The sequence below is a fragment of the Meleagris gallopavo genome, chromosome 12 (assembly GCF_905368555.1).
Source record: "Meleagris gallopavo chromosome 12, MGAL_WU_HG_1.1, whole genome shotgun sequence".
NCBI classification, from domain to species: domain Eukaryota; kingdom Metazoa; phylum Chordata; class Aves; order Galliformes; family Phasianidae; genus Meleagris; species Meleagris gallopavo.
In genome coordinates, this window is record NC_139415.1 from 12,372,837 (window position 1) to 12,395,889 (window position 23,053).

The window sequence follows — 23,053 nt, forward strand, 5'->3', positions numbered from 1 at the left end:
GCTGCGCGCGGGGCGGGGCGTCCGCGCGGCCGGAAGTTGGCCCGGAGCTCCGCGTTGCACCGCGCTGCGGGCCGGGCTGGGGGCAGGTGGGCGCGTGGGGGGAGTGTGGGGCTGCACGGCTCGGGGAAGTGGGGGGGCGCGTGCAGAGCCGTAGAGCGCGCTTGTGGGGTGCCTTGCAGGAGTGTTGCATGCCTGCAGTCGTGTAGAGTGCTTTGCGCGTCGTTCAGGGGTATTGCATGTTTTGCAGGGGTGTTGCATACATACAGTTGTGGTGCGTGCTTTGCAGGGGTGTTGCATACTTCGAGAGTGCGGTGCAGCTCAGCTGCGCATCCCGGCATGCCGCACACCTGCAAGGTGTTGCTTTTAGCAGCGCCGGTTGAAGCTCGCTCCGCAAACCCCTCCTCTCACTGTCGCTTCTGCCTTTACAGGAGGACCCCCCCATCCAGCAGCACCGCGATGCTCCGCGCTCTCCGCCGAGGCTCAGCGCCGCGCCGCGCCTCCTCCCGGCCGTGCTCCGGCCCCTCCGCCCAGCGCCCGCAGCCACGCGGCGACGAGGCCGAGCCGTCGGAGCGCGGCGAGCGCCGCGTGAACCCGCTGCACATCCAGATGCTGTCCCGTAACCTCCACGAGCAGATCTTCCGCGGGGCGAGCGTGCGGCACTCGGAGGCGGCCGTGCGGCGCAGCATCGAACACCTGCGGCGGCACGGTTTGTGGGGCCGGCACGGCCCGTCGCTGCCCGACGTGAGTTTGCGTTTGCCCCGCATGTACGGCGCCGACATCGACGAGCATTTCCGCCGCCTGGCGCAGAAGCAGAGCCTGCCCTACCTGGAGGCGGCCGAGGAGCTGCTGCGCTGCCGCCTGCCCCCCCTTCCCCAAAGCTGGGCCGCGCAGCAGGGCTGGACGCGTTACGGCCCCGACGGGCGGCCCCAGGCGGTGGAGTGCCCGCGGGAACGCGCGTTGGTGCTGGACGTGGAGGTGTGCGTGGCCGCCGGGCAGTGCCCCACCATGGCCGTGGCGGTGTCCCCGCACGCGTGGTGAGCGAGCCGCGCTTTCCCCCCTCCCTCCCGCCGCCCCCGGTGCGGTGCGGGGCGCTGACCGCGTGCCCGTGCCACAGGTACTCGTGGTGCAGCCGGCGCCTGCTGGAGCAGCGCTACTCGTGGGGCCCCCGCCTGGCGCTGCACGACCTCGTGCCCCTGGAAGGGACCGGCAGGCAGCAGGAGGGCGGCGAGAGGGTGGTGGTGGGGCACAACGTGGCTTTCGACCGCGCCTTCATCAGGGAGCAGTACCTCGTCCAGGTGAGTGCACGAGGCCGTGCCGCTTCGGCTGCTTTGCTGGTGTGCGTTGCTCGGGGCTGTGCAGAAGCAGGCGCCGGGTGAGATGCACGGCGATGCTTCGTGCTGAGGCTCACTGCCTGCGTCACGGAGTAATAAAATGGGGTGGGTTGGAAGGGACCTTCAAGCCCACTCTCCTGCCGTGGGCTGGGTGTTCCTACCAGCTCAGGCTGCTCAGGGTCCCATCCGACCTGGCCTGGGGCACCCGCAGCTCAGGGCAGCCTGTGTCCAGCGCATTTCTCCCTCAGCACATCCTGTGTTACGACTGCTGTCTCCCTGCAGGGCTCCCGGGTGCGTTTCCTGGACACCATGAGCATGCACATGGCCATCTCGGGGCTGACGGGCTTCCAGCGCAGCCTCTGGATGGCTGCCAAGCATGGCAAGAGGAAGGGGCTGCAGCAGGTCAGGCAGCACATGAAGAAAACACGCAGCAAAGCTGAGGGCCCGGCGGTGAGTATGAAGCTGAGCCCCAGCTGCTCCCTGCAGCTCAGGAGTGGCTCTGCTGCATGAATCGCTCCCAGTGGCTTCCAGAGAAAGTGGGCAGGGGATGGGATAAGATAGAATAGGATGGAATGGAAGGGGATGGGATGAAAGGGATCTAAATGGAATAGGATAGAATGGAATGGGATGGGTCAGAATGAGGTGAAATAGAGTGAGAAGAAATGGAATAAGATAGAATGGAATGGAGTGGAGTGGGATGGAAAAGGATAGAATGGAAAGGAGTAGGATAGGATGCGATGGAATGGAAGAGAATGGGATGGAATAGATGGAATAGAAAGGAGCACGTTGGAATGGGGTGGAATTGGATGGGATGCAGTGGAATGGGATGAGGTGGAATGGAATATGATAGAACAAAGTGGGACAGAGTAGGATGGAATAGGATGGCGTGGAATTATCATCCTTTAATCCTTTACGCGCTGCTCCCTTGGCTGTGGGGCTGGGCTCTGCCTCCACTGTCTGCCTGCTGCAGGTCTCTTCGTGGGACTGGGTGCACGTCAGTAGCATCAACAACCTGGCAGATGTACATGCGCTGTATGTGGGAGGGGAACCGCTGCAGAAGGAGGCACGAGAGCTGTTTGTTAAGGGGACCATGGCTGATGTCAGGAATAACTTCCAGGTATGGGCAGTGGTGCTTTGGATGGCAATGGGGCAGGAAAGAGCTTTTGTTGGTGTTTTTTTTTTTCCCTTTGGTGCATGGCTGGTACTTATTGCAAAGGATTTATGTATATGGGGGGAGCTGTGCTGGGCTCTGTGGCTTCTCCCAGTGCTGGTGACATCACGCTGTGTTCCCAGGAGCTGATGTCGTACTGTGCCAGTGATGTCCGGGCCACCCATGAGGTGTTCCAGGAGCAGCTGCCACTCTTCATGGAGAGGTGAGAGGGACTGGAGGGGGCTGGGTGAAGTCATGAACGCAAGGCACACTCACATTGAGTGTAGGCTGGTGCTTGGAGGGCAGCTCCCCTTCAGGAGGTGCCCAATTCCCAACCCCTGGCTTTGGGCTTCAGGTGCCCTCACCCCGTGACGTTTGCTGGGATGCTGGAGATGGGGGTGTCCTACCTGCCGGTCAACAGCAACTGGAGGAGGTACCTGGATGATGCTCAGGGCACCTACGAGGAGCTCCAGAAGGAGATGAAAAAGTCCTTGATGAACCTGGCCAACGATGCCTGCCAGCTGCTGCACGAGGACAGGTACGGGGGGAGGCATGGGACCAGGCTGAACACTGGTTGCAGGAGGAGAGCAACGGTATGCCCACAGGTACAAGGAAGACCCCTGGCTCTGGGATCTGGAATGGGACACGCAGGAGTTTAAACAGAAGAAACCCCCAAAGAGGAAGAAGGATCAGAAAATAAACAGCGAAACCTCAGAGACGGGCTCTGCTCAGGAGTGGCAGGAAGGTGAGCATGGAGGGATGCTGCAGTTTGCAGGGCGATGGGCTGGAGGGATGCTCAGCCCCCTGTGCTGTCAGACCCCGGTCCCCCCAGCGAGGAGGAGGAACTGAAAGCCTCTGAGAGCCACACCTGCCTGGAGCGCCTGAAGGAGACGGTCACACTGCAGCCCAAGAGGCTGCAGCACCTTCCAGGCCACCCGGGGTGAGTTGAGGACAGCAGGGCACTCAGTGCCTGCTCCTTGCTCCCTGACCCACGGCTGTGCCCCACAGCTGGTACCGCAAGTTGTGCCTGCGCCTGGAGGAGGAGGGCTGGGTGCCGGGGCCCAGCCTCATCAGCCTGCAGATGCGAGTGACCCCAAAGCTGATGCGCCTGGCCTGGGATGGCTTCCCCCTGCACTACTCGGAGAAGCACGGCTGGGGCTACCTGGTGCCAGGGCGGCAGGACAACCTGCCTGCAGCCTCCGCAGAGCCGGAGGGGCCTGTCTGCCCGCACAGGTGAGGGAGCGCGGGGCATGGAGATTCCATGGCTGGGACGCAGAGCTCTGTAATGGGCTCAGCTGCAGCATTTGGTCGTGCTCTGTGCCCTGGCAGGGCGATCGAGCAACTGTATCGGCAGCACTGCCTGCAGAGGGGCCAGGAGCAGCCCCCAGAAGAGGTCGGCGTGGAGGATGAGCTGATGGTGCTGGAGGGCAGCAGCATGTGGCAGAAGGTGCGGAGTCTGGGATGAGGAAATACCCCATAATCAAGGCTGGGGATGGTTATTTGAGCTGCCCCGCTCTGTGCCGCAGGTGGAGGAGCTGAGCCAGCTGGAGCTGGACGTGGAGCGGCCGGGCAGGGCAGAGCAGAGCCAGATGCAGGTAAGCACCACCAAGCGGTGGTGAATCTGATCCCGTTTCCGTGATCCCTCTGTGCTGGGGGTTCCCAGCAGAGCACAGGGACACCGTGCCCGGCATCGCCTCACGCTGCCACTTGCAGGATGAGGAAGGGCTGCCAGAGCTGATGGAGGAGAGCAGCCAGCCCACGTTCCACCACGGCAACGGTCCCTACAATGATGTCAATGTCCCTGGATGCTGGTTCTTCAAGCTGCCCCACAAGGCAAGTTGGAGCTATCCCTGCTCCCTCGTCCCACGGGGTGGGTGGCAGAAGTGTTCCCAGTTGAGGTCGGAGGCTGTGTGGGGCTGCGTTGTGTTGAGCCCTGGCATCTCCTTGCTGCTGAAGGACGGCAATGAGAACAACGTGGGGAGCCCCTTCGCCAAGGACTTCCTGCCCCGCATGGAGGACGGCACGCTGCGGGCTGCTGTGGGCCGCACCCATGGGACCAGAGCCCTGGAGATCAACAAGATGGTGTCCTTCTGGAGGAACGCTCACAAACGGGTCAGGTCAGCCCGGTGCCTTGAATCCCTGTGGTTGGGGCTGCGTTGTCCCCTGGGGGCTGCGCAGACAGCGTGCTCTGGTGTTGTGTATCCCTCACACAACGTCCCTCAGTTCCCAGGTGGTCGTGTGGCTGAAGAAGGGGGAGCTGCCCCGCGTGGTGACCAGGTACAGAGCGAGACGGCCGGGCTGGGGGAGCCCTTAGGGCCCGTGCTCACCCTGTGCCCATGCAACAGGCACCCGGCCTACAGCGAGGAGGAGGACTACGGGGCCATCCTGCCGCAGGTGGTGACCGCGGGCACCATCACCCGTCGGGCCGTGGAGCCCACGTGGCTGACAGCCAGCAACGCCCGGGTAGGGCTACGTGCAGGCCGTCGGGGGCCGGGCAGCGGGGCTTGGGCCGTGGGATGTGGTGTGGCACGTGGGGTGTGCTGAGCCGGGCACCGTGTCCTGCAGGCTGACCGTGTGGGCAGCGAGCTGAAGGCCATGGTCCAGGTGCCTCCTGGCTACTCTCTGGTGGGCGCAGATGTGGACTCCCAGGAGCTGTGGATAGCGGCGGTCCTGGGCGAGGCTCACTTTGCCGGCATGCATGGTGAGCAAGGCTGTGTCTTTGAGCACCGCAGCCTCATCCCTGTGCGGTGTTTGACCCCTTCCTCCCCGCCGCAGGGTGCACGGCCTTCGGCTGGATGACCCTGCAAGGGAAGAAGAGCGACGGGACCGACCTGCATAGCAAGACGGCCGCCACGGTGGGCATCAGCCGGGAGCACGCCAAGGTCTTCAACTATGGGCGCATCTACGGGGCCGGGCAGCCCTTCGCTGAGCGGCTGCTGATGCAGTTCAACCACCGGCTGACACAGCAGCAGGCACGTGAGAAGGCACAGCAGATGTATGCTGTCACGAAGGGCATCCGGAGGTGGGTGCTGCCTCTGGGGTGAGTCCTGGCTGCCTCTGGGCACGTGTTACCCTGAGCCGGGTGCCGTTCTCCTCCAGGTTTCATCTCAGCGAGGAGGGCGAGTGGCTGGTGAAGGAGCTGGAGCTGGCTGTGGATAGAGCAGAAGATGGTACGGTGTCGGCCCAGGATGTGCAGAAGATCCAAAGAGAAGCCACGAGAAAGTGAGATGTTCTGACCCCAATGGGTGCTTGTGGCACGGCTTCCCCTGCAGCCCCACTCCTAGATGCACCCCAGTTTGGTCTGGGGGCTCCTCCAGTCTCTCCCAGCAGAATGCTGCAGGGATCGTCTGACTGCCCCAGCCCCAAAGGGGGTGTTTAGGACTTGTCCCACACTTTCAGCAAACCTTCCCTCTGCTCTCATAGGTCCCGAAGGAAGAAGAAGTGGGACGTGGTGGCTCACCGAATGTGGGCTGGAGGCACCGAGTCCGAAATGTTCAACAAGCTGGAGAGCATCGCCCTGTCTGCCTCGCCTCAGACCCCGGTGCTGGGCTGCCATATTAGCAGGGCTCTGGAGCCTTCAGTGGCCAAAGGGGAGGTGAGAATGTGGTTCTGTGGTGCTGAACTCCTCGCACTGCTTGTCTGAAATAGCAACCTCAAATCCTGCCTTTCTCGGGGCGAGGAACCATGCAGGCACATGGAGCTGCAGACGGAACCCATTGGTGTTGGGTCCTGTGCTCATTTTCTTTGTGTACCACCAAGAAAACCCAGCAACACTGCTTCACCAGCCCCCTCCCTTGTAACAGGAATACTCCTTGGACACTCTCCTAGCATTTCTCTGTGTTTTCCTTCCCCAGTTTCTAACCAGCAGGGTGAATTGGGTGGTGCAGAGCTCAGCTGTTGACTACCTGCATCTCATGCTGGTCTCCATGAAGTGGCTCTTTGAGGAGTACGACATAAACGGGCGCTTCTGCATCAGCATCCACGACGAGGTGCGCTACCTGGTGCAGGAGCAGGACCGCTACCGGGCAGCACTGGCCCTGCAGATCACCAACCTGCTCACACGGTGAGAAGTGGGGATGGGCGAATCCTGGGTGAGACGGTGTGATGGCAAAGGGAGGGTGGGCAGGGTGACACAGGGCAGGTTTTCTCTGCTTGGAGGAGGCGTGGCAGCTCTGGAGTGCAGCTCCTTCATTTGTGGCTCTGGCTGTGCGTGGAGCTTTGGCTTCCAGGGATAATCTGTTGGCAAGAGGTGCACGTCAGCAGCTCCATCCTTGCTGCGGAGGGGCTGTGAGCGCATCTCCTCCTGCGTACATGGCCATCATGTGGCAGCAGCTGCCACATGTTTTAATGGGCTGTTGGGAATCAGGCTGGCTTCCCCTCTTCTCTCCCTGCTTTTGGGGCCGGCAGTGAGAGGCACAGCTCTGTGCCCCTGTAGCAGCAGTCCTGCTGCCTTCCTGGCCCATGCATGCTGGGTTAAGCTCAGCCTGGAGCCCTCCTGCCCTCACACCCCCGGGGATCCTTTTGCTCTGGCTCCAGCTCAGGCAGCTTTGTGAAATCCCCTTCCCTGTGCTTTATGGTATTTGGTTTATACAGAAGTTGGCCAAAGCAGAGCTATTTTTTTGCGGGCTGAGGTAAGGATACAGCAAACAGCCTTTCTGTGCCCAGGCAGCGTGCGCAGCAGGAGAAGACGCCCTGATGTTTGTGTCTTTATACCAGCTATTGCAGGCACAGGGCTTCCTGCTGGGAAAATCCAACATCTGCTCTGCGTGGGAGGATTAGCCAGAAGTGAAGGGCTGGGTTGGTCCTTTCTTTCCAGGAGGCTGAACGTACTGTTACTCTGTTCCTCCCACATCCACTTTGGCAATCCTTGACCTTCCCGCTACCCAGTAGTTACAAAGCACTTTGTCTTCCAGCCGTTGATTGACATGGGTGCAAAGTAATCTGCACCAGCGGCTGCCCAATGTTTTGTGAAGCTGCCTTTGTTCCAGCCCAACCTGCGGCTGATCAAAGCCCCTGCGTGCAGGAATGGGAGGACTGGCTGAGCGTGAGAGAAGTTTGCTGTAACTTTTAAGCAGTAGCTGGTTTCTTCCTTCCAAAAAAAAGGGCGCACGGTTCTCTCCTGGCAGAAAACGATCGGTGGTTGCAGTGAAAGAAAGGTCGTGGCAAGGAGTCTTCAGTCTAAGGCACTCCGTCTGGTTTGCTTTCCAATGGGGTGCTGCCTTTGGGGTCCTGCTCCCTCGGGCTGTGATGTGACGTTTTGGTTGTTCCCTGCAGGCATGTGACATCTCGCGTGCTGCAGGTCAGGTGTGACAGAGCTGAGTGTGATGTGTGGCACTGCCCCGCTTGGTCTCTTGTGCTTCCAGGTGCATGTTTGCCTACAAGCTGGGGCTCCAGGATCTGCCGCAGTCCGTGGCTTTCTTCAGCGCTGTGGACATTGACCGGTGCTTAAGGAAGGAGGTGACCATGAACTGTGTGACTCCATCAAATCCAACTGGCATGGAGAAGAAATACGGCATTCCTCGAGGTGAGCAGTGGCCGTTTGCATCCCCTGTAACAGCGAGCCCCTCCTCTGATGGGAGTGGAGCTGTTCCCCAAGGGCTCATCCACCACTGGAGGTACCTCGCAACCCCCATAGCCTGCCCTGCCTCAGCAGCCTCACAGCACTGCAGGGCACCACTTCTCTGTTCTCTCCTTTCTCCCTGCTTGAACAGATTGTGCTGCTGCCAAGTATTTCTGCTAAAGAAATCAGGGCCTGGCTCTGTCACCCCACACAAGTTGGCTTTGTGTCGCTCAGACTAGAGATGAGCCTTCCTGTAGTCTTTTAAATACAGCCCAAGATTGAATTGTTTGTTTTCTCTGAAATGAGGTGCCTCTATAGGCTTGTATGTCTTGCCCTCCAGGCCCAGCCATTCCCAGCCTTCGGTGCTTTTCCTCCTCCCCCCTCAGCTCTGCACAGCTGTGTTCAGGGAGCTGCCCCCGCTGCAGGTTTCAGCCTTAGCACTGCTGTGTTCTCCCCTCACTCCCAAGGCTTACATTTGTTCCTATCTGCACTCAGCATAACCTTCTAACTGCTGCAAACGAACGTTTAATTGTTGGCTGGGAGCTGCTTTAAATAGCACCTTGTCAATACACAGCAATGTTTTGGCGGTTAAGAACCTCGCTGAACAACATCAGACACTTCACCCTTAGGCAGCCTTTATTAAGAGTTTTACAGGCAAAGCGTGCCTGTGGAAAAAATACCTGTTGGGTCAATAACAAAGCAAATTAAACAAGTGCAATGCATCAGGGTCAGCAGAAGCGTAACGCAGCCCATGCTGCTGGCTCTCCAGAGGAAGCTGTCACCTGTCTCCTCAGGAGCTATGCACAGCAGCAAGCTTCAAGGGAGAACAGTCCTCGTTTCCAGCTTCCTCCTGGTGCTGTTTTTTGCACTCCCAGCACTGCACAAAACAGAAGTTTGAATAAATTTAAGGCTTCTTGCCCCATAGTTGCTACATGCTCTGTACCAAAAGCAAAGAGTGGCTGTTACTCTCCTACTCTGAAGCTGTACAGTCTAAGTATACTGTAGAACACAAGGAACTGATTGTCCCATTGTCTTCCAGGAGAAGCACTGGATATATATCAGATAATTGAAATAACCAAAGGGTCACTGGAGAAGAAGTGATAACGTGAGAGTGTCAGAATGTGCAAGTTGTCCAGAGAGCACCCAGGAGCCTGGCTGTCCTTTCAGAAGCACATACATGGCAGGGACTGATCCTGGTTGCGCCACTTCCTTCTCTGGGTAAGAAAAGGATGTTCCTGGGGAAGATTTTCATAGCAGCACATTTGAATGGCAGAACACGCATCTTTGAACGGGCAGCAGCCAGCTTTAAAACCTGAGATACCTGACAGAGTGACTGCTTGCACATCCGTGGGGATGAAGAAAGAAGTCTTGAGTATTTGGCAGGAAAGACCATCAGTTATCTCTGTACATGCAGACCAAGACCAAGGTGAAGCTGCCACAGCACAGACACTGTAGGAGGTGGCAGCAGCTGCAACCACTTTTTATTTTTTTCGCCTTCTTTTCTTTTGGGGTTCCTGGTTTTCATCTGGCTGCTCTGCTGTGCTGGACTGGAGAGAAATAGAGAGTTAAGAGTACTGAGTGTGAATGTGTGTGTGGGTGTGAGTAGTCCAGTGAACACTTACTTCAAGAAACTAGATGTACAGAACAGGATTTAGCACTGTCTTCTCCTGAGCAAAAATGACCTGAAATCTGGGACTCCTCTGACCCCCTGAAACTTTCCCCAGGCACCCCATTCATTCATGCTGCAACTCAGAGCCCAGGTTACGAATGACACAAGACAGGGAGTGTTTGTGCAGTGCTGGATTTCAGCTTGGTGATTACACTCAGGGAAATACGGACAGAAGCACCAATAAACACTTGGACAATCAGCAAAGAAAAGCTATTTGTTTTTTGTCCAGCACAGGTTGTGCTGCCTTCTCCAGCACTGGCTGCTAAAGGAACCAGCCAGTTGGTCCTCAGAGGTAATGGTGACAGACCTCTGCTTGCTGACACAAACAGCAGGGCCTTAAACAGTCTCAGTCCTCTAAGACCAGAGACAGAGGCAACTGGTACATAGACATAAAGATCATTAAAGGTGAAGGGCTGGACCATAGGGGACTTCAGTCCTGTTCACTCACTCCTGTCAGCTTAGCATTAAAGGATTAATAATTTCTTAAAATTACATTTAGCTAAATAGCAGACACACATACCTGGCAGCACAAGAGGGGAAACCCGTCAGTAACAGTATGTAAATAAGTTCTCACCTGGTTGTTGTCTGGTTCATTTTCAGCATCCTCTGTGTTGTGCTCTTGCAGCACGCTGTCTAGCAGGGACGCGTTGATGCGGAAGTCCCGGGAGGTGCTGAGCTTCATGTATTGCATCAAGTTCACCTGCAGCAACCAAAGGGAAACCGGGGGCAGAGCATCATGGCATAAGAAAAGAGCTTGGAGAAGAGACCTTATTGCAGCCTTTCAGTGCTTGAAAGGGAGCTTACGGGCAGTGGGAGGAATGACTTTTTTTACACAGTCCAGTAGTGATAGAACAAGGGGAAGTAGCTTTAAGCTAAAAGCGGGGAGACTGAGGTTAGATGTTAGGAAGAATTTTTACTCAGGGTGGTGAGGCACTGGAACTGGGTTTCTCAGAGAGAAACCAGCTGTGGAGACCCCATCTTTAGAGACATTCAAAGCCAGGTTGGGGCCCTGGTCAGCCTGATTGGGTGGTGGCAATCCTGCCCCTGGCAGGGGATTGGAACTACATGATCTTCAAAGTCCCCTACAACCTAAGCCATTTTATAACCTTAATTTCCTATTCTGTCTGGTCCTCTGCACTGCACTAGGACAAAGTCATCACAATAATGATGTAAGAATGAAGCAAGAAGTAGGTGAAAAAAGCACCTATCCCTATGAAATGCAGTAGCCCATTCTCTTTACAAGAGCCAAATGCTTGCCAGCTAGATTCTGACTCATATAATACCTCATGGTACAGCTATGAATGTACATCTCTCTCCCATTTAAGAGCTGTGCTGGAGAGAGCAAAGCTGGAATTAGGAGCTTAAATTTATGCTCACTCAGTACTACCAATGCCACCTGCTGTCACCCTGATAGCAGCAATCTGGTAGTGGTGGGTGAGAGGCAAAGGCTGAAAGAGAGGTAAGGCCCCTACATTTTCCTAATCTGAGCAGCAATCTGATCTTGTTTTTTCAAGGTGAAATGGCAGTAGCTCTCCACCATGCCATGACAATACCATTCCACCGAGTTCAGATCACAGAAGACCTCTGCTTTATATTACCTTTGATTTCTTAGAAAGATGGATAAGGAACTTCTCATATTGCTCTATAGCAAAAATCAGGTTTGGGATTGGCTTGGTCTCCCGAAGCACCTTAGCCTGAAACGTGGAAAAGAGGGCAAGAGCCAGATTTGAAGTGAACAGCCTTAAAATTCCCTTGTACAGTCATCAGCAACAAGTATCAGCTATGGCATAATGCAGCACCTATATTTGTATCAGCAGCTTACATTTCCCCACAATCCAATGATGGTGTAGCATGACACAGAAACCCCAGTCATTCCTAGCCTGCCCCACTGAGCCTTGCCAGCCTAGTTTGTTACTGGGTTTAAAAGGCCTCCCAGAATGGTTCTGCAGCAAGGCTCTTCCAAGTATTGTAGTTATACATTCCACAGCCCTGATATGTCTGACAGCCCGAGAAAAACCTGCCTCTGCAAAGGCCCTCCAAGCCTATGTTTGACAGGTGATGAGCTGTCATTTCATAGCTTACTCCAAATATAAAACAACCAGGTGATACAAACAAATCAGACTTTACACCTTTGTTTCATCCCTGTGAGCTTTTACTTGAGTTTAGTAAAGCTTTTTATTTGTTCCATTGTTCTGAAACTTTTCCCTGAAGTTCAGGTTGAAAAAATGAGATTTTTACTTAGAGGCCCAAATGCCAATCTGTCACTGGTGATGTCTAAGAAGCCACCAGATAAAATGAGCCTTGAGGTATGGATCTCAAGATTTCAAGCCTAGCCCATGTCCTAATAGACTTTAGTCAATCTCACCATGACTGTGGAGACTGCAGCAGTTTCATCTTCTTTCTTCTTCTTTTTCTTCTCTTCTGCAAAGCTTAAGCTCTCACTATGGATGTTCTGAAGAAGGAAACCAAAAGATAGGGTAAGCAGAAAAGAAAGACCAGCTAAGTAAAGCCACAGAAGTCTTTGCTCTGGCCAGCTAATACATGAACTTCATCCAGAAAACCCACATGAACAAAAGGGAGTGGGATTAAAAAAAAAGCAAGAAAAAAAGAAGGGAGAAAAAAAAAAAAAAAGAGTTCCCCTGGTCTAACAGAAATCAACATGCTTGGTCCCAATGGTACTGAGATATCTTAAGCTATAGTCATGTCAAGAAGATTAGTAATCTTAAAAGGTGCCCATGCACTGCACCTGATTCACCACTCAGCATCAGATAGACTTAAGTATGATTTTGCCACGGTTAATTTATGTCTTACCTGTACATAAGTAATGAATGAGTAACACTGTGGGGTCAAATGGGAACCTGAGAGCTTCACCTGCAAAGAAGCAGAGAGGCTGGGATTACTCCCGGCTCAAGGCAATGAGCCATTCCTGCAGTGATTTGCTCACACTCACCAGCTTTTCTAGCCTCCCCGGAACCGTGTTTGAGGTGCTGCGGCAAGCTTGGATGTACTGCAAAGAAAACAGGAGTGAGTCTCTTCTAGATGCACTGTTCCCATCCTGTAACCTGTGTTTCCAGGCAAGGGCTCAAAGCAGCTCACACAGTGACCACCGACCAATTAAGAGTGCTAAGAAAGCATGAGGAGACCCCCATGTTCAGAGGGATTGGCTCCCGTGTCCTGATCTCCTGTCCCACTGCCCCACGACCAATGCTTCAAGCCTTGGTTGGGAATGAGTGGAAAGGGCAGGACTGCTGAGTGCCATGAGAACACTGCTGACACTGTTCATTGTGGCACATAGTTGCACACTGAAGAATCTAAAAGAGGTACTGGAACCACTCAAAGCCAAGCACAGCCAAAGTCAGCTTGAGAAAAGCTTTTCTTTATCTCCTCTGGTATAGCTGCTGCTACTGTAGAAAGGTCACGAAAATGAGCACATGAAAGGCAGCAGAAAAAAGACTCATCTTATACAAGAGATCAGCAGCCCAGTCCTAAGTGTAGCTGCTGCCAGGGGTCACTGTGAGCTTGCTGTAGCAGATGTGGAAAAAGTTATTAGATCCCAGCCATTGCACTGCCAGCAGAGCTTCACTCACATGTTTGATGAGGGAGGTGAGGATTGTGTATGTCTTGCTGAGGCTTCTCAGCAGTGAGTCTACACAGCTCCCTGCAGGAAGTGCTGTCTGCACCAGCTCATGAAAAACTGTCAGCAGAGTTCCCAGCTGCAGAATCACACCTTTCTCCAGAGCCTGGGTTTGGTTTGATGCCTGAGTCGAGTCTTCTAGAAGAAAGAGATGAATACCACATGAATGTACGTCTAATGAGCTCAGTTACGCAGGTGGGAGACACAAAAGACCATCTTTTGTCAGGTGTGCATAGCAACAGCATGGCACAGGGAAAATAGTCACTGGAGGAGTTCTGTGACAACTCACTGCCTTACACTGTTGACGTGGAACTAGTTCAAGGGAGAGCTTAACCTACCCTCAAATGACACCACCTTAAAATCCCAAAATATCGTTTTGCTCGTTATCTTTACCTGCCTTTGACAAAGGTGTAACAATAAGAGTGGGCTGCTTCTGTTACCTGATGTGTCTGATCCCAGAATGGTAAGCCTCTTGATAAGCCAATCCACCTCTTCAAGGACCTTATCTGCCTGCCCCAGAACCAGTAGCTGAAACAGAAACAGCAGTAAGAAAACAAGTTGTTGGAGGAGTTTGGCACAACAGGAATCTATAAGCCACTTGTACAGGAGTAGCTGCTTGTTTCATACACAGTTTTGACTCACACAGACAGTAGGGGCTGCAGTCTTCACGTTCACTATGGCAAAATGGGACCGACTCTCTATTTCTACATCCTGATGGAGGGAGAGAAAAATTCTGGTGAGCAAAACGTCAGCTGCTGTCACACGTTTTGCTCCAGAGATGAAATCAATTCTGCTGTGACAGCACTAAGTGATGCAAGTTAAGCTGCTGTGGACTCTGCATCTTACCTGATCTATGTCTCCCAGGCAAGCATGGATATCTTGTGCAAGTTCACGCAGCAGACTGACAGGACTCTTGTACAGAACATGGAGACTGAAAAGCAAAGTCAGCAAACCCTTACAGCAAGAGAGATCCTCTGTGGGGAAGAGAAAACAAAACAGGGTGTTACTAGATGAATTCCTTAGCTATTCAGGAACATCAGACACCCAGTGAGGTAAAGCTTCAGATTCAGTATGGGTTTAACAGTCTACGCTCCCAGAAGTGATACATGGTAGATGAAAATTCTAATCAAAATCCTTTAGTTACAACAATGGGCATTGCATATAATATTACAAGGGGGAATACAGCACACTAGAGCCCCCAGCTCATAGCAAAATGGTGACCAGAGGCAATAATAGTATGAAAAAGATACATCAAGAGTAATGTTTTTGCAGTGTATAAATACAAAATTGAGCAAGAGATCTGAATAACAAGAGTAAAAAGCCAAGTGGCCTCTCTTTTGTTAATATTTATAGAGATGGAGTTTCTTTCCTAATAGCTATGCTAATAACTGCAGTCATGGCAATCTGCCACCAAATGGGATCTGAATGTACCTGAATGTATCTGCAACAAACAGGTGAGAACAGGACAGACGTAACAGCAGAGCATTCAAGAGTTCACTATCAGTTGTGACACATCACATCTGAACATACCCCTCAGAGCTTACATACCTAAAGCATTTTCTTTGCAAATTTTGACTGTCCAAGTAAGGAATTGAAGGAACTGTATAAGGGGAGAAAAAGATATGGCTTTGAAACTGAATTCAAAGCACAGAATTAATCAAAAACAAAATAGAACAAACCCAATCATTCATAATAATGAATCACACACAGCAAAGACAGACCTGCAGAGTCCCCTTCAGGCAGACAAGCGTTCAGCCATACTCTGTTAGGTTTGCAAAGAACACTTAACCTACAAACAATTGAAAAGCTGAGATCCAGTACACAGCAATGCTACATGTTCCCTTGGACGGAGTAACAGCTCCATTTAATCTAAGTTAAGTGATGACACCAGACTTCTGGCACACTTTTAGTGCAGTCTCTAGTCTGTAAAACTGGGGCACCTTTAGTCTTTACTTTCGCAAATTCCTCCTGCATGGAATGAGCTAGGCACTGAGCCAGTCCTTTCTGAAGAGCTGTATTTGGACTGGTCACAGATCTGCTGGCCTATTTTGGCTTTATTCCCATATGGAAACAACACCACATCCAGGCTCTACTAGGAGTCCCTGCTCAGGAGAACAAATGGTTCAGACTCCAGATGCCCAAAAGTAACATCAGAATATGCAGGGGGGGGTGTGGGAAGGCAACTTGTTCTTCACTGTTCTTGCAGGCATTTGACAAGATAATGCTTGACAACTTATCAAAACTGCAATTTTAACATGGTCTAGTCTGCAAGAGAAGGCAGAACACACACATACACACACACACGTCAAAGCTCTCAGATATCAATCCCATCTGCTAATGCCCTTTCCACACTTCTGGTTACTACACACATCCCCACACCCTGAGAAGGCTGTGAATTACCTGCTGAGAGCCTGGATCCAGGAGTTTGGACAAAGTGGAGAGAATTGTGATGAGTAACTGTGTTTCCTTGGAGTTGAAGTCGTCTTCAGAGCTACTGAGCTGGTTCACCAGAGACCTCTGATCATGGAAAGGAGGGACAGAGTCCTTAAATATGCTTCTTGCAGAGCCATATTAAGATGCAAACAGCCAGAAGCTTCAGCAAATAAAGGAATTGGAAACATTCAAGAATGACAGAATATTAAAAAAAGAGGACTGTTCTAAAGAGCACGTGCTGTTCTTTGTTATGAGTGCTTACACAGAGGACCACGTGCAATTCAGTCAAGTATGTTTTATGCAGCACTACGGGACCCTACAGCTCTCTAGCTACACGTACATTTCAATCCTGCTCTGCACACTGCCCCAAATAAGCTTTCCCTAAGGATCAAAAACTTTTCTGAACAGCCAGTGAGTCAGAGCATCAGAGCTGCCTCTGCACACTTTATTCTGTGGTCAAGAAATAGAGAACTAACAGCATTTGCTGCCAGAATTACCAGTGCTTTGGAACATTTGCAACACACAGTGGTACTTACCTGAAACTGTCGGATCTGGAAGGCAGCTTTCTCTGTGACATTAATATCCGCTTCTTCTGCGTCACCATCAGTAATATCTGGCAGAGACAGAGAGGTGCAGAAAAGAGCTAAATGCCAAGAGCAGAACACAGGATTGATTTCCAAAACTGGGAAGAACTGCAACTGCTCACAGCTAGGGAAGGAATACACACTGCAAAACCTTAGTGAGCACAAAAACATGTTAGAGGCAAATCTTGAATAGAAGAGGGCTACAGTTGGCCTACATCTGAGTCCAACTATCCTCTCTGTTGACAAAGAACAGGTAAACATATTTCTGGAACTAGCTTCTGGGATGAAAATGCATGGTTGCTAAGCCTTTCTTGCTACTGAGGGACAAAGACTGGACCCCTCTAGCTATTTATGGATAAAGAACACGCATGGGCTAGAACACAAAGGCTAGGGACCAGAACAGAATGATACCACATGCCTACCCAGGGCCTGTAGAAACTGGGGGATCCTAGCAGTGTACAGCTGCTGCATGGTGTTGAAGATCCGCAGCAAGCCTTCCAAGCACAGCAGGGAGATGCTTTTGCCTTTCTTCTTCCCTGACTCTTCAACAGCAGTGGGAATTGAAGTGTACCTCCAAAGAAGAACCCTGCAGGATGGGAGGAGTCAAAGTCACGATGCACAGTACAAGAGCAAGAAAGAGGGCTAATCACACACACTACTCTTAGGTTCATATTTTTAATATAACTAATTGGAAGTTCTTTTTCCTTTAAGAAAGAAGAGGGAAAAGAGATTTGCTTGTAAGAAGAATGGGGTTTGATGTGAGCAAAATATCTATTGCTTTCTTCCTGCACAGCTAAATAATTTAATCCTTCCCACATGCCAAAGGGAACTTCCAATTCCATTTCAACTCCATCTTTATGGACTCATTTCTTTCACAGCTTTCTTTCTATCTCAGAGACTACCCAGACACTGACCACTGGCATCAAATCTGTCAGTGACAAAAAGAGCTCATCTCTTGGCAGTTTGAATTTGTGAAATGTCAGCAGTTTCTATACAGCTCTATATAAATAAAATCAGAAAGGTAAAGTCAGGCAAAGCAAAGTGAACAGCTTTGAAGAAAGTAAAATTGGTTGGTTCAAAGTAGACACTTATTTGCAGGTAAACATCTTTTTCCTGCTCCACTATGTATGCTTCTTCCCTTTTTTGTTCCTTCTCCTTTCTTCTCGTTAGCTCTCCACTGCGTAGGTGATCGTGTTCTATTTCCATGTCCAATCATGCAAACATGCACCTTGCATATGGTCCTAATGACTGCAACAAAAATCGTTTCTGATCCCCCGAATGCACTGCTACTTTTTAGGGCTGATATCTTCATGTTCCACAGTGACTCACCGTGTGATTTTGCAGAGGTTCTGAAACACCTTCTCAGGGTTTTGTCCATCCGGGCCGTCAGTCTGTCCCGTCTCCTCCAGCTGCTGCACCTTCTGTAGTGCCACGCTGACAGCATAGCGCAAGAACTCCGTGCTGCAGCGCAGAACTGCCAGGCTCTCCTCGTGGCTTTGGGCATTGTCCCTGAACAATCAAGAGCACTGTGAGGGAATTGAGGATGCACTGAAAAAGCACACCGATCGATGGCTTATCAGCACTTCATCTCTTCACGCCAGAGTTCAAATCACTGCAACGCACTACAAGAACAACCCTTTGAGGACAGAGCTCACCAGCACTTCCAGATACACTAACAGGCTTGGTTCAAATTGATATCTGGCCCTGTTTTGTAGAAGACTGGAGCTCAAACACTGGTAAAAATGCCCCACCACTGGAAGAACAGAAACTCTCCAAACTATTACAAGTCATAAGCAAGGTCTGGGAAAGCTTTGTCAGGACCATGAGTTTCACAGCCTGGACTATGATGTTGCTCACACAGTACATGATGTTATCAGGCATGCATTGTACAGAAATTAAAACGTCTGTACTGCGTATACAGTGCAGAAGACCAGTCAGCATGCAGACACCACGAAAGCAGCTCATGAGTAGGCCTTAAAGCTACTGCAGCTGTGACAGTTCCTCTCACCTGAACAGAGCTGTGAGCAGCGTAGACACAAAACCCATAGAGAGGAAGCTCCGTGCAATTTTGTTGCCCACGGCAGATTTGTTCTTTCCAGTTTTCTCCTTCAAGATTTCTGAGAGTTTGCTGTAGCATGTAAACAGGCCTAGGACATCCTCAAATCTGTTCTTACTGCAGTAAAGTAGTAAAAAGCATTAGTAGAGAAACTCCAGTCTTTGAGTTTCTAATTTGAAGTTGCAGTTGCTAAACTACACACTGACACTTTTTAAATGATAAAACCATGACACGACACCTCCCGACCTCCCCCATCCATTCCTCCTTGACCTGCCCTTCTAGAAAATGATCTCTCACATCTCCCACAGCACATGGCATTCAAAGGAAAGACGCTGCCAAGGTTTTGTCCGTGTCTGTGTCACAAGGCATGTACATTCAGAAAGCATCTTTCTAACTCTGTTTTGGGACTGTTATAGCTTGCTAGGAACCTGTGTCTTGCACTCTGAAAAGCAAGTCACAGCACAGCACAGAAGCACTTCTAGTGCTAGAGGGTAAGATTAGATGTTTTACCTGAAATTCCCCGTGTTGAAATTGTACTCAATCAAGACCTCGCAAATTCCCATCACCTGGATGGCATAGATGTTATTCTTTACACCAACACCAGAAGACGGAGAAAAATCTGCTGATTTATCCTAAGAGGCGAAGGAAATAAGTGAACAAAATCTTTTCAAAACCTGATGAGAACTCAGTGTCTTCTTCCACTGAGTCAAACTGAAAATCTGATTTACCAGTTCAAAGTCTTCCAGCTCACTCTTGATCATCCGTCGTGTGACAGATTCTAGCATCTCTTCAAAGCGTTGCTCAAATCCCACATCCTCCTCCTCCTCGTCTTCAACTCCTTTGCATAGATGTACAGTGCTCTTATACCAGGCTAAACAGTGCTGGATGCAGCAGAGCAGATGGGCCTGGAGGAAGCAGCCAAGTCACATTCAGCCTTCTAAACAGAGGTCACTGGCAGATGAGGACAGGCTGTTCGACTCACGGGCCAGACTGCCACAGGGATGTAAAGAGCCATAGGTGCCTTCAAAGGTTCACGTCAGTTTTGAGAATATGCTTCATTCCCAAAAGAAGCTTTCTGTAATCCTACACACAGCTACCTGTTTCTAGCTTCAGACAATGCTGTCTGCAGGAGCTGGCCTAAACAGGATGCACAGGTTTATATTCCACTGCCCCTGCAACCCAGCCAGCCTAACTGCTGAAGGAGACGGAAAGGGAATTTCCAGAAGGGCCCTCACTCTAGATGAAGTGCATGCTCCCTTCTCTGCACGTGCTACTGGAGCACTGCATGGAAGCCTCCTTAAGGAAAAACAAAAGAGTGAATTGAATTTTGTTTCCTTGGAAATCCTGTGAATTGAGATCTCATTGCAACATTATCAAAAGAGCAAGATCGAGGTCAGACTCTTCCCTCCACTACATACAGTGCACAATTATTTCATGTGGAATTATGTTCAAAGAGGAGAAGTAACAGGGTGAGCTCAACAGAGGATAACAAAACTATGGCATCAGTGCATTTTTCACATAGGTACCCCAAGCCACTTTGATAGTGGAGCTCTAATATATAGCCTCAGACGAGTAACATGCCCAGCTTTATGTCATTAAAAGAATTGCTCCAAGCTAGAAGAGGATGAAGAAGCACAAGATATTCAGCTCATGTAGCAGCACAACTAAATTCCTATGAAACAGAAGATCTTGCAATTGTGGCCACCCAATATAGCTCTTACCAGTGGTTCTTGCAAAAAGATTTGATCTCCTTGAGCCATTATACATCCCTCAAGTTTCAGTGGAGGCAGGAGGTCTGGCTGGGGCAAGTAGTATTGCTTTATCTGACACAAAAAACAAGGAATAAAAATAACCAGTTCCTTAGTAACTGAGCCTCTTGAGTTGTTTGAATACAGAACACAATCATCTTTGTGCTCAATCCTACAAAGGGAAAACTAGCACCACAATAATGGGACCATATATGTAACTCGGCCACATCATCTGCTCTATCAGTAATTAAAATTCTTTCTTTAGGTGCTCATGTACCTCTCAGCCAGAAGGCCAGGTCACTGCACTGAAATAAACCTATCTGATCACTTGTGCTGTTTCAACGTGCAACATCACTTGTTTCACCTGCAGTGTTATCCATCCTTTATACGGTGAAGAAAATTAACAGTTCCTGCTGCCCAGCCCCCATACTGAATGCTTGGCCCTGGTATGATGCAGCCTCCTGGCCTAAGGACGCAGGCAGTGATGGAGGCTACATTCGGAGCTAAAACAAATCCGTGAAGGATCATGCTGGCCATCTGGCTCAGCACATGAAGGAGATATGCTCCAAGTATACTGATGTAGGATTCGAATCAAATAGAGGAAGTTTTACATAATGATGATATAATATGTTTGCACCAAATTCCCATTAACTGCCCTCTGCTACCCCAAAGCTGCCTAGGCTCTGTTCTTGTTCCCTTCCCAGACCCTATACTGACATGGGAAAGTTAGAATTAGTCAGCATGAACTTTGGATGATTAAAGTGAAGAAAATCACTTGTTGCAAAGAAAGCACAGCCTGTCCAATGGATTGAGAAAATGTGATTGTGTCGTTGCCATGAGCAACGCTGTTGGTAGATGAGTTAATCCTTCCAGATCCTACAAGGATTTGGGTTCTGTCCCTATGGGAAGACAGCGACAATAATTACAATAATAACTGGGGAGGTATGGGAGTCTAACTGTTGTGGACTGCTAAGGAACAAAGAGCACATAAAGCACTTCTCTAGGTACTGGTTCTGAGATGCAGCAAGAAGTGTCGAGGCTTGAAAAAGATTCCAAGAGATCTTTTCTCTTCCATCAGTTTCTAGACACGTACCTAGTCAGCACTCCCAACAGCAGGGAATCAAACAGCTCCCTGTATAAGTACCACAGCATTTACTCATCTTTCAAGTGTGTGGCAGAACTATTTTCCTAATATTTAACCTAAATGCTTGCTATAGTGGTCTCTGTGAAATTCTTAGTGTTTCTGCAGCCATGTCACAGGGTAGTACCTTACCTGGGACAAAAGAGTTTCCATAATAGAGCTGGTCAGCTGGGAGTTCCTGCGTAGGACATCATAAAAGCCCTGAAGACAGGAAGGAAGGACAACTTGGCTTACATGAGAAAGAAAATGAACCATATGCATAACAAGTTTGCATCACAAGACAGTAACGACCCTTTGGCACTGCAAGTAGCTATGAGCAAGAAACAATGTGCTCAGTGTAAAACCCCATACCTGGCAAAGCATAGGCTTCACAGAAAGAAGGTATGAATCAGAATGAGCGTGAATTTCCTTGCAGGAGCTCTCTCACAAGCTGTATCTCCCTAGCAGCAGTGGCATTGAGCCCAGAGTGACTTTCACTGCTATTTAACACCAGCACTAGATCCAACTTCAAACTGTGAAATCCTGCTTCAAAGGCCAAACAAGTCAGTGGGGAAACTGCAGGAGGCAAAAATCCTTCCGAATGAAAAATCTCAGTGGATGGATAAGGCAAATTCAAGTCCTGTGCCATACTCAAAACTTGCAGCTTACAAAAAGTCAGTCCAACCAAGCCAAGAAGGAAACAAAATTTCTCTGGTCTAAACAGTGTTTCTTTCCTCAGACTAGTATCCCACAGTTAGCTCTGGAGCTAAGACATGCACCCACAAATCACTCTTTATATTAGGCCCTTCTAAGAATCTAGAATCTAAGGGGCATTAGTAGAAAGCTATGAAAGGAGGGGAGAAAGGATAGATCCCTGATCAAAGTTCAAGCAAGTTTTCCCATACTCTCCAGTCAGGACTTTATTTGGAGTCCATTCACATTCAGCAACGCTGTTTCTAGCCAGCACCTATAACACTGCTCCCCACTGAGCATCAAACACGTTTCCAGTTTCCTAGGCCACACCACAGGAAGAGAGACAGTGACACATTTATCTCTTAAGCAATGTACCAGACAAGGAAGACATACTGGCACGTCTTAGGGCCTATAACAGTCCAAAATAAAACGAAGCAGAAGGGCTGCAAGAAATGTTATAGTTCCTGGGATAAGCATGTATCCCACAAAGAACATAACTGAGATAATGCATGGCTTTCCACAACCACGTGATCGTTATTTACCTGGGACTACAGTAGAACCAGACTACAAAACTGCTGCTAGCTGTTTAAAAGGAGGCTGAACAACCATGTTTACCTCGTATAACATGAGTCGGACATCCGCTTGCTGGCTCAGACATCGCCTCAGGCTGCCCAGGATTTCAAGGCAGAAGGCCTCATTAGCTGCAGAATTATAGCAGGCATGAACATCTGCCTGGACCTGAGAGGGAATATTAGCCACATTATACTGGTTGCAGTTCTCAAGTATCACAGAACAGAAGCAAGGTGATAAGGGGCCTGACCTCTAAACAATCACTGAAAAAGTCCTCAGCATGCTGCCAGGCTCTGTATCACCACCACAGAGCAGTGTGAATGCTCCACAGAACGCTGGTACTATAAGATATAATGACTACTTTCGATTTGCATATTGCATTTCCAAAAGCTCTGCTTTCAGGATTAACCCTTTCCCAAGATCTCTCTCCATTCTGGGGAAACACACCACTCTGAGTTGTTTCAAACTGTGTACTGAAAGGAGACTGTTTCACATGTCTGCACTG

At 50.4% G+C, this 23,053-nt stretch overlaps 2 protein-coding genes across 4 annotated transcripts in view; one reads left to right on the top strand and one right to left on the bottom strand.

Moving 5' to 3' along the window:
- Positions 1 to 9,919, top strand: POLG (DNA polymerase gamma, catalytic subunit). The gene is made up of 23 exons (XM_085233755.1): positions 1 to 86; positions 429 to 1,034; positions 1,115 to 1,295; positions 1,614 to 1,781; positions 2,302 to 2,448; positions 2,625 to 2,704; positions 2,837 to 3,019; positions 3,087 to 3,226; positions 3,298 to 3,421; positions 3,490 to 3,714; positions 3,811 to 3,928; positions 4,008 to 4,076; positions 4,195 to 4,314; positions 4,438 to 4,598; positions 4,705 to 4,758; positions 4,827 to 4,944; positions 5,047 to 5,182; positions 5,257 to 5,503; positions 5,581 to 5,703; positions 5,905 to 6,076; positions 6,336 to 6,544; positions 7,845 to 8,005; positions 9,081 to 9,919. The coding sequence occupies exons 2-23, from the start codon at positions 457 to 459 to the stop codon at positions 9,140 to 9,142; spliced, it is 3,576 nt and encodes a 1,191-aa protein (XP_085089881.1). The 5' UTR covers positions 1 to 86; positions 429 to 456; the 3' UTR covers positions 9,143 to 9,919.
- Positions 8,655 to 23,053, bottom strand: part of FANCI (FA complementation group I) — a 25,223-nt gene continuing 10,824 nt past the window's right edge. For 2 of the 3 annotated variants that reach the window (XM_085233753.1, XM_010717478.4), the window contains exons 17-37: positions 22,594 to 22,716; positions 21,439 to 21,507; positions 20,139 to 20,240; positions 19,146 to 19,322; positions 18,928 to 19,049; positions 18,370 to 18,534; positions 17,691 to 17,870; positions 16,784 to 16,947; positions 16,314 to 16,390; positions 15,745 to 15,861; positions 14,893 to 14,944; positions 14,191 to 14,318; positions 13,987 to 14,055; positions 13,785 to 13,872; positions 13,298 to 13,482; positions 12,661 to 12,717; positions 12,522 to 12,581; positions 12,076 to 12,162; positions 11,309 to 11,404; positions 10,285 to 10,410; positions 8,655 to 9,588 (exon numbers count right to left, since the gene is read on the bottom strand). In XM_085233753.1, the coding sequence (XP_085089879.1) occupies positions 9,523 to 9,588; positions 10,285 to 10,410; positions 11,309 to 11,404; positions 12,076 to 12,162; positions 12,522 to 12,581; positions 12,661 to 12,717; positions 13,298 to 13,482; positions 13,785 to 13,872; positions 13,987 to 14,055; positions 14,191 to 14,318; positions 14,893 to 14,944; positions 15,745 to 15,861; positions 16,314 to 16,390; positions 16,784 to 16,947; positions 17,691 to 17,870; positions 18,370 to 18,534; positions 18,928 to 19,049; positions 19,146 to 19,322; positions 20,139 to 20,240; positions 21,439 to 21,507; positions 22,594 to 22,716 (2,310 nt within the window). In that variant the 3' untranslated portion in view covers positions 8,655 to 9,522. The remainder of the gene's footprint in view (positions 9,589 to 10,284; positions 10,411 to 11,308; positions 11,405 to 12,075; positions 12,163 to 12,521; positions 12,582 to 12,660; positions 12,718 to 13,297; positions 13,483 to 13,784; positions 13,873 to 13,986; positions 14,056 to 14,190; positions 14,319 to 14,892; positions 14,945 to 15,744; positions 15,862 to 16,313; positions 16,391 to 16,783; positions 16,948 to 17,690; positions 17,871 to 18,369; positions 18,535 to 18,927; positions 19,050 to 19,145; positions 19,323 to 20,138; positions 20,241 to 21,438; positions 21,508 to 22,593; positions 22,717 to 23,053) is intronic. The other variant, XM_085233752.1, reaches the window with a different exon arrangement.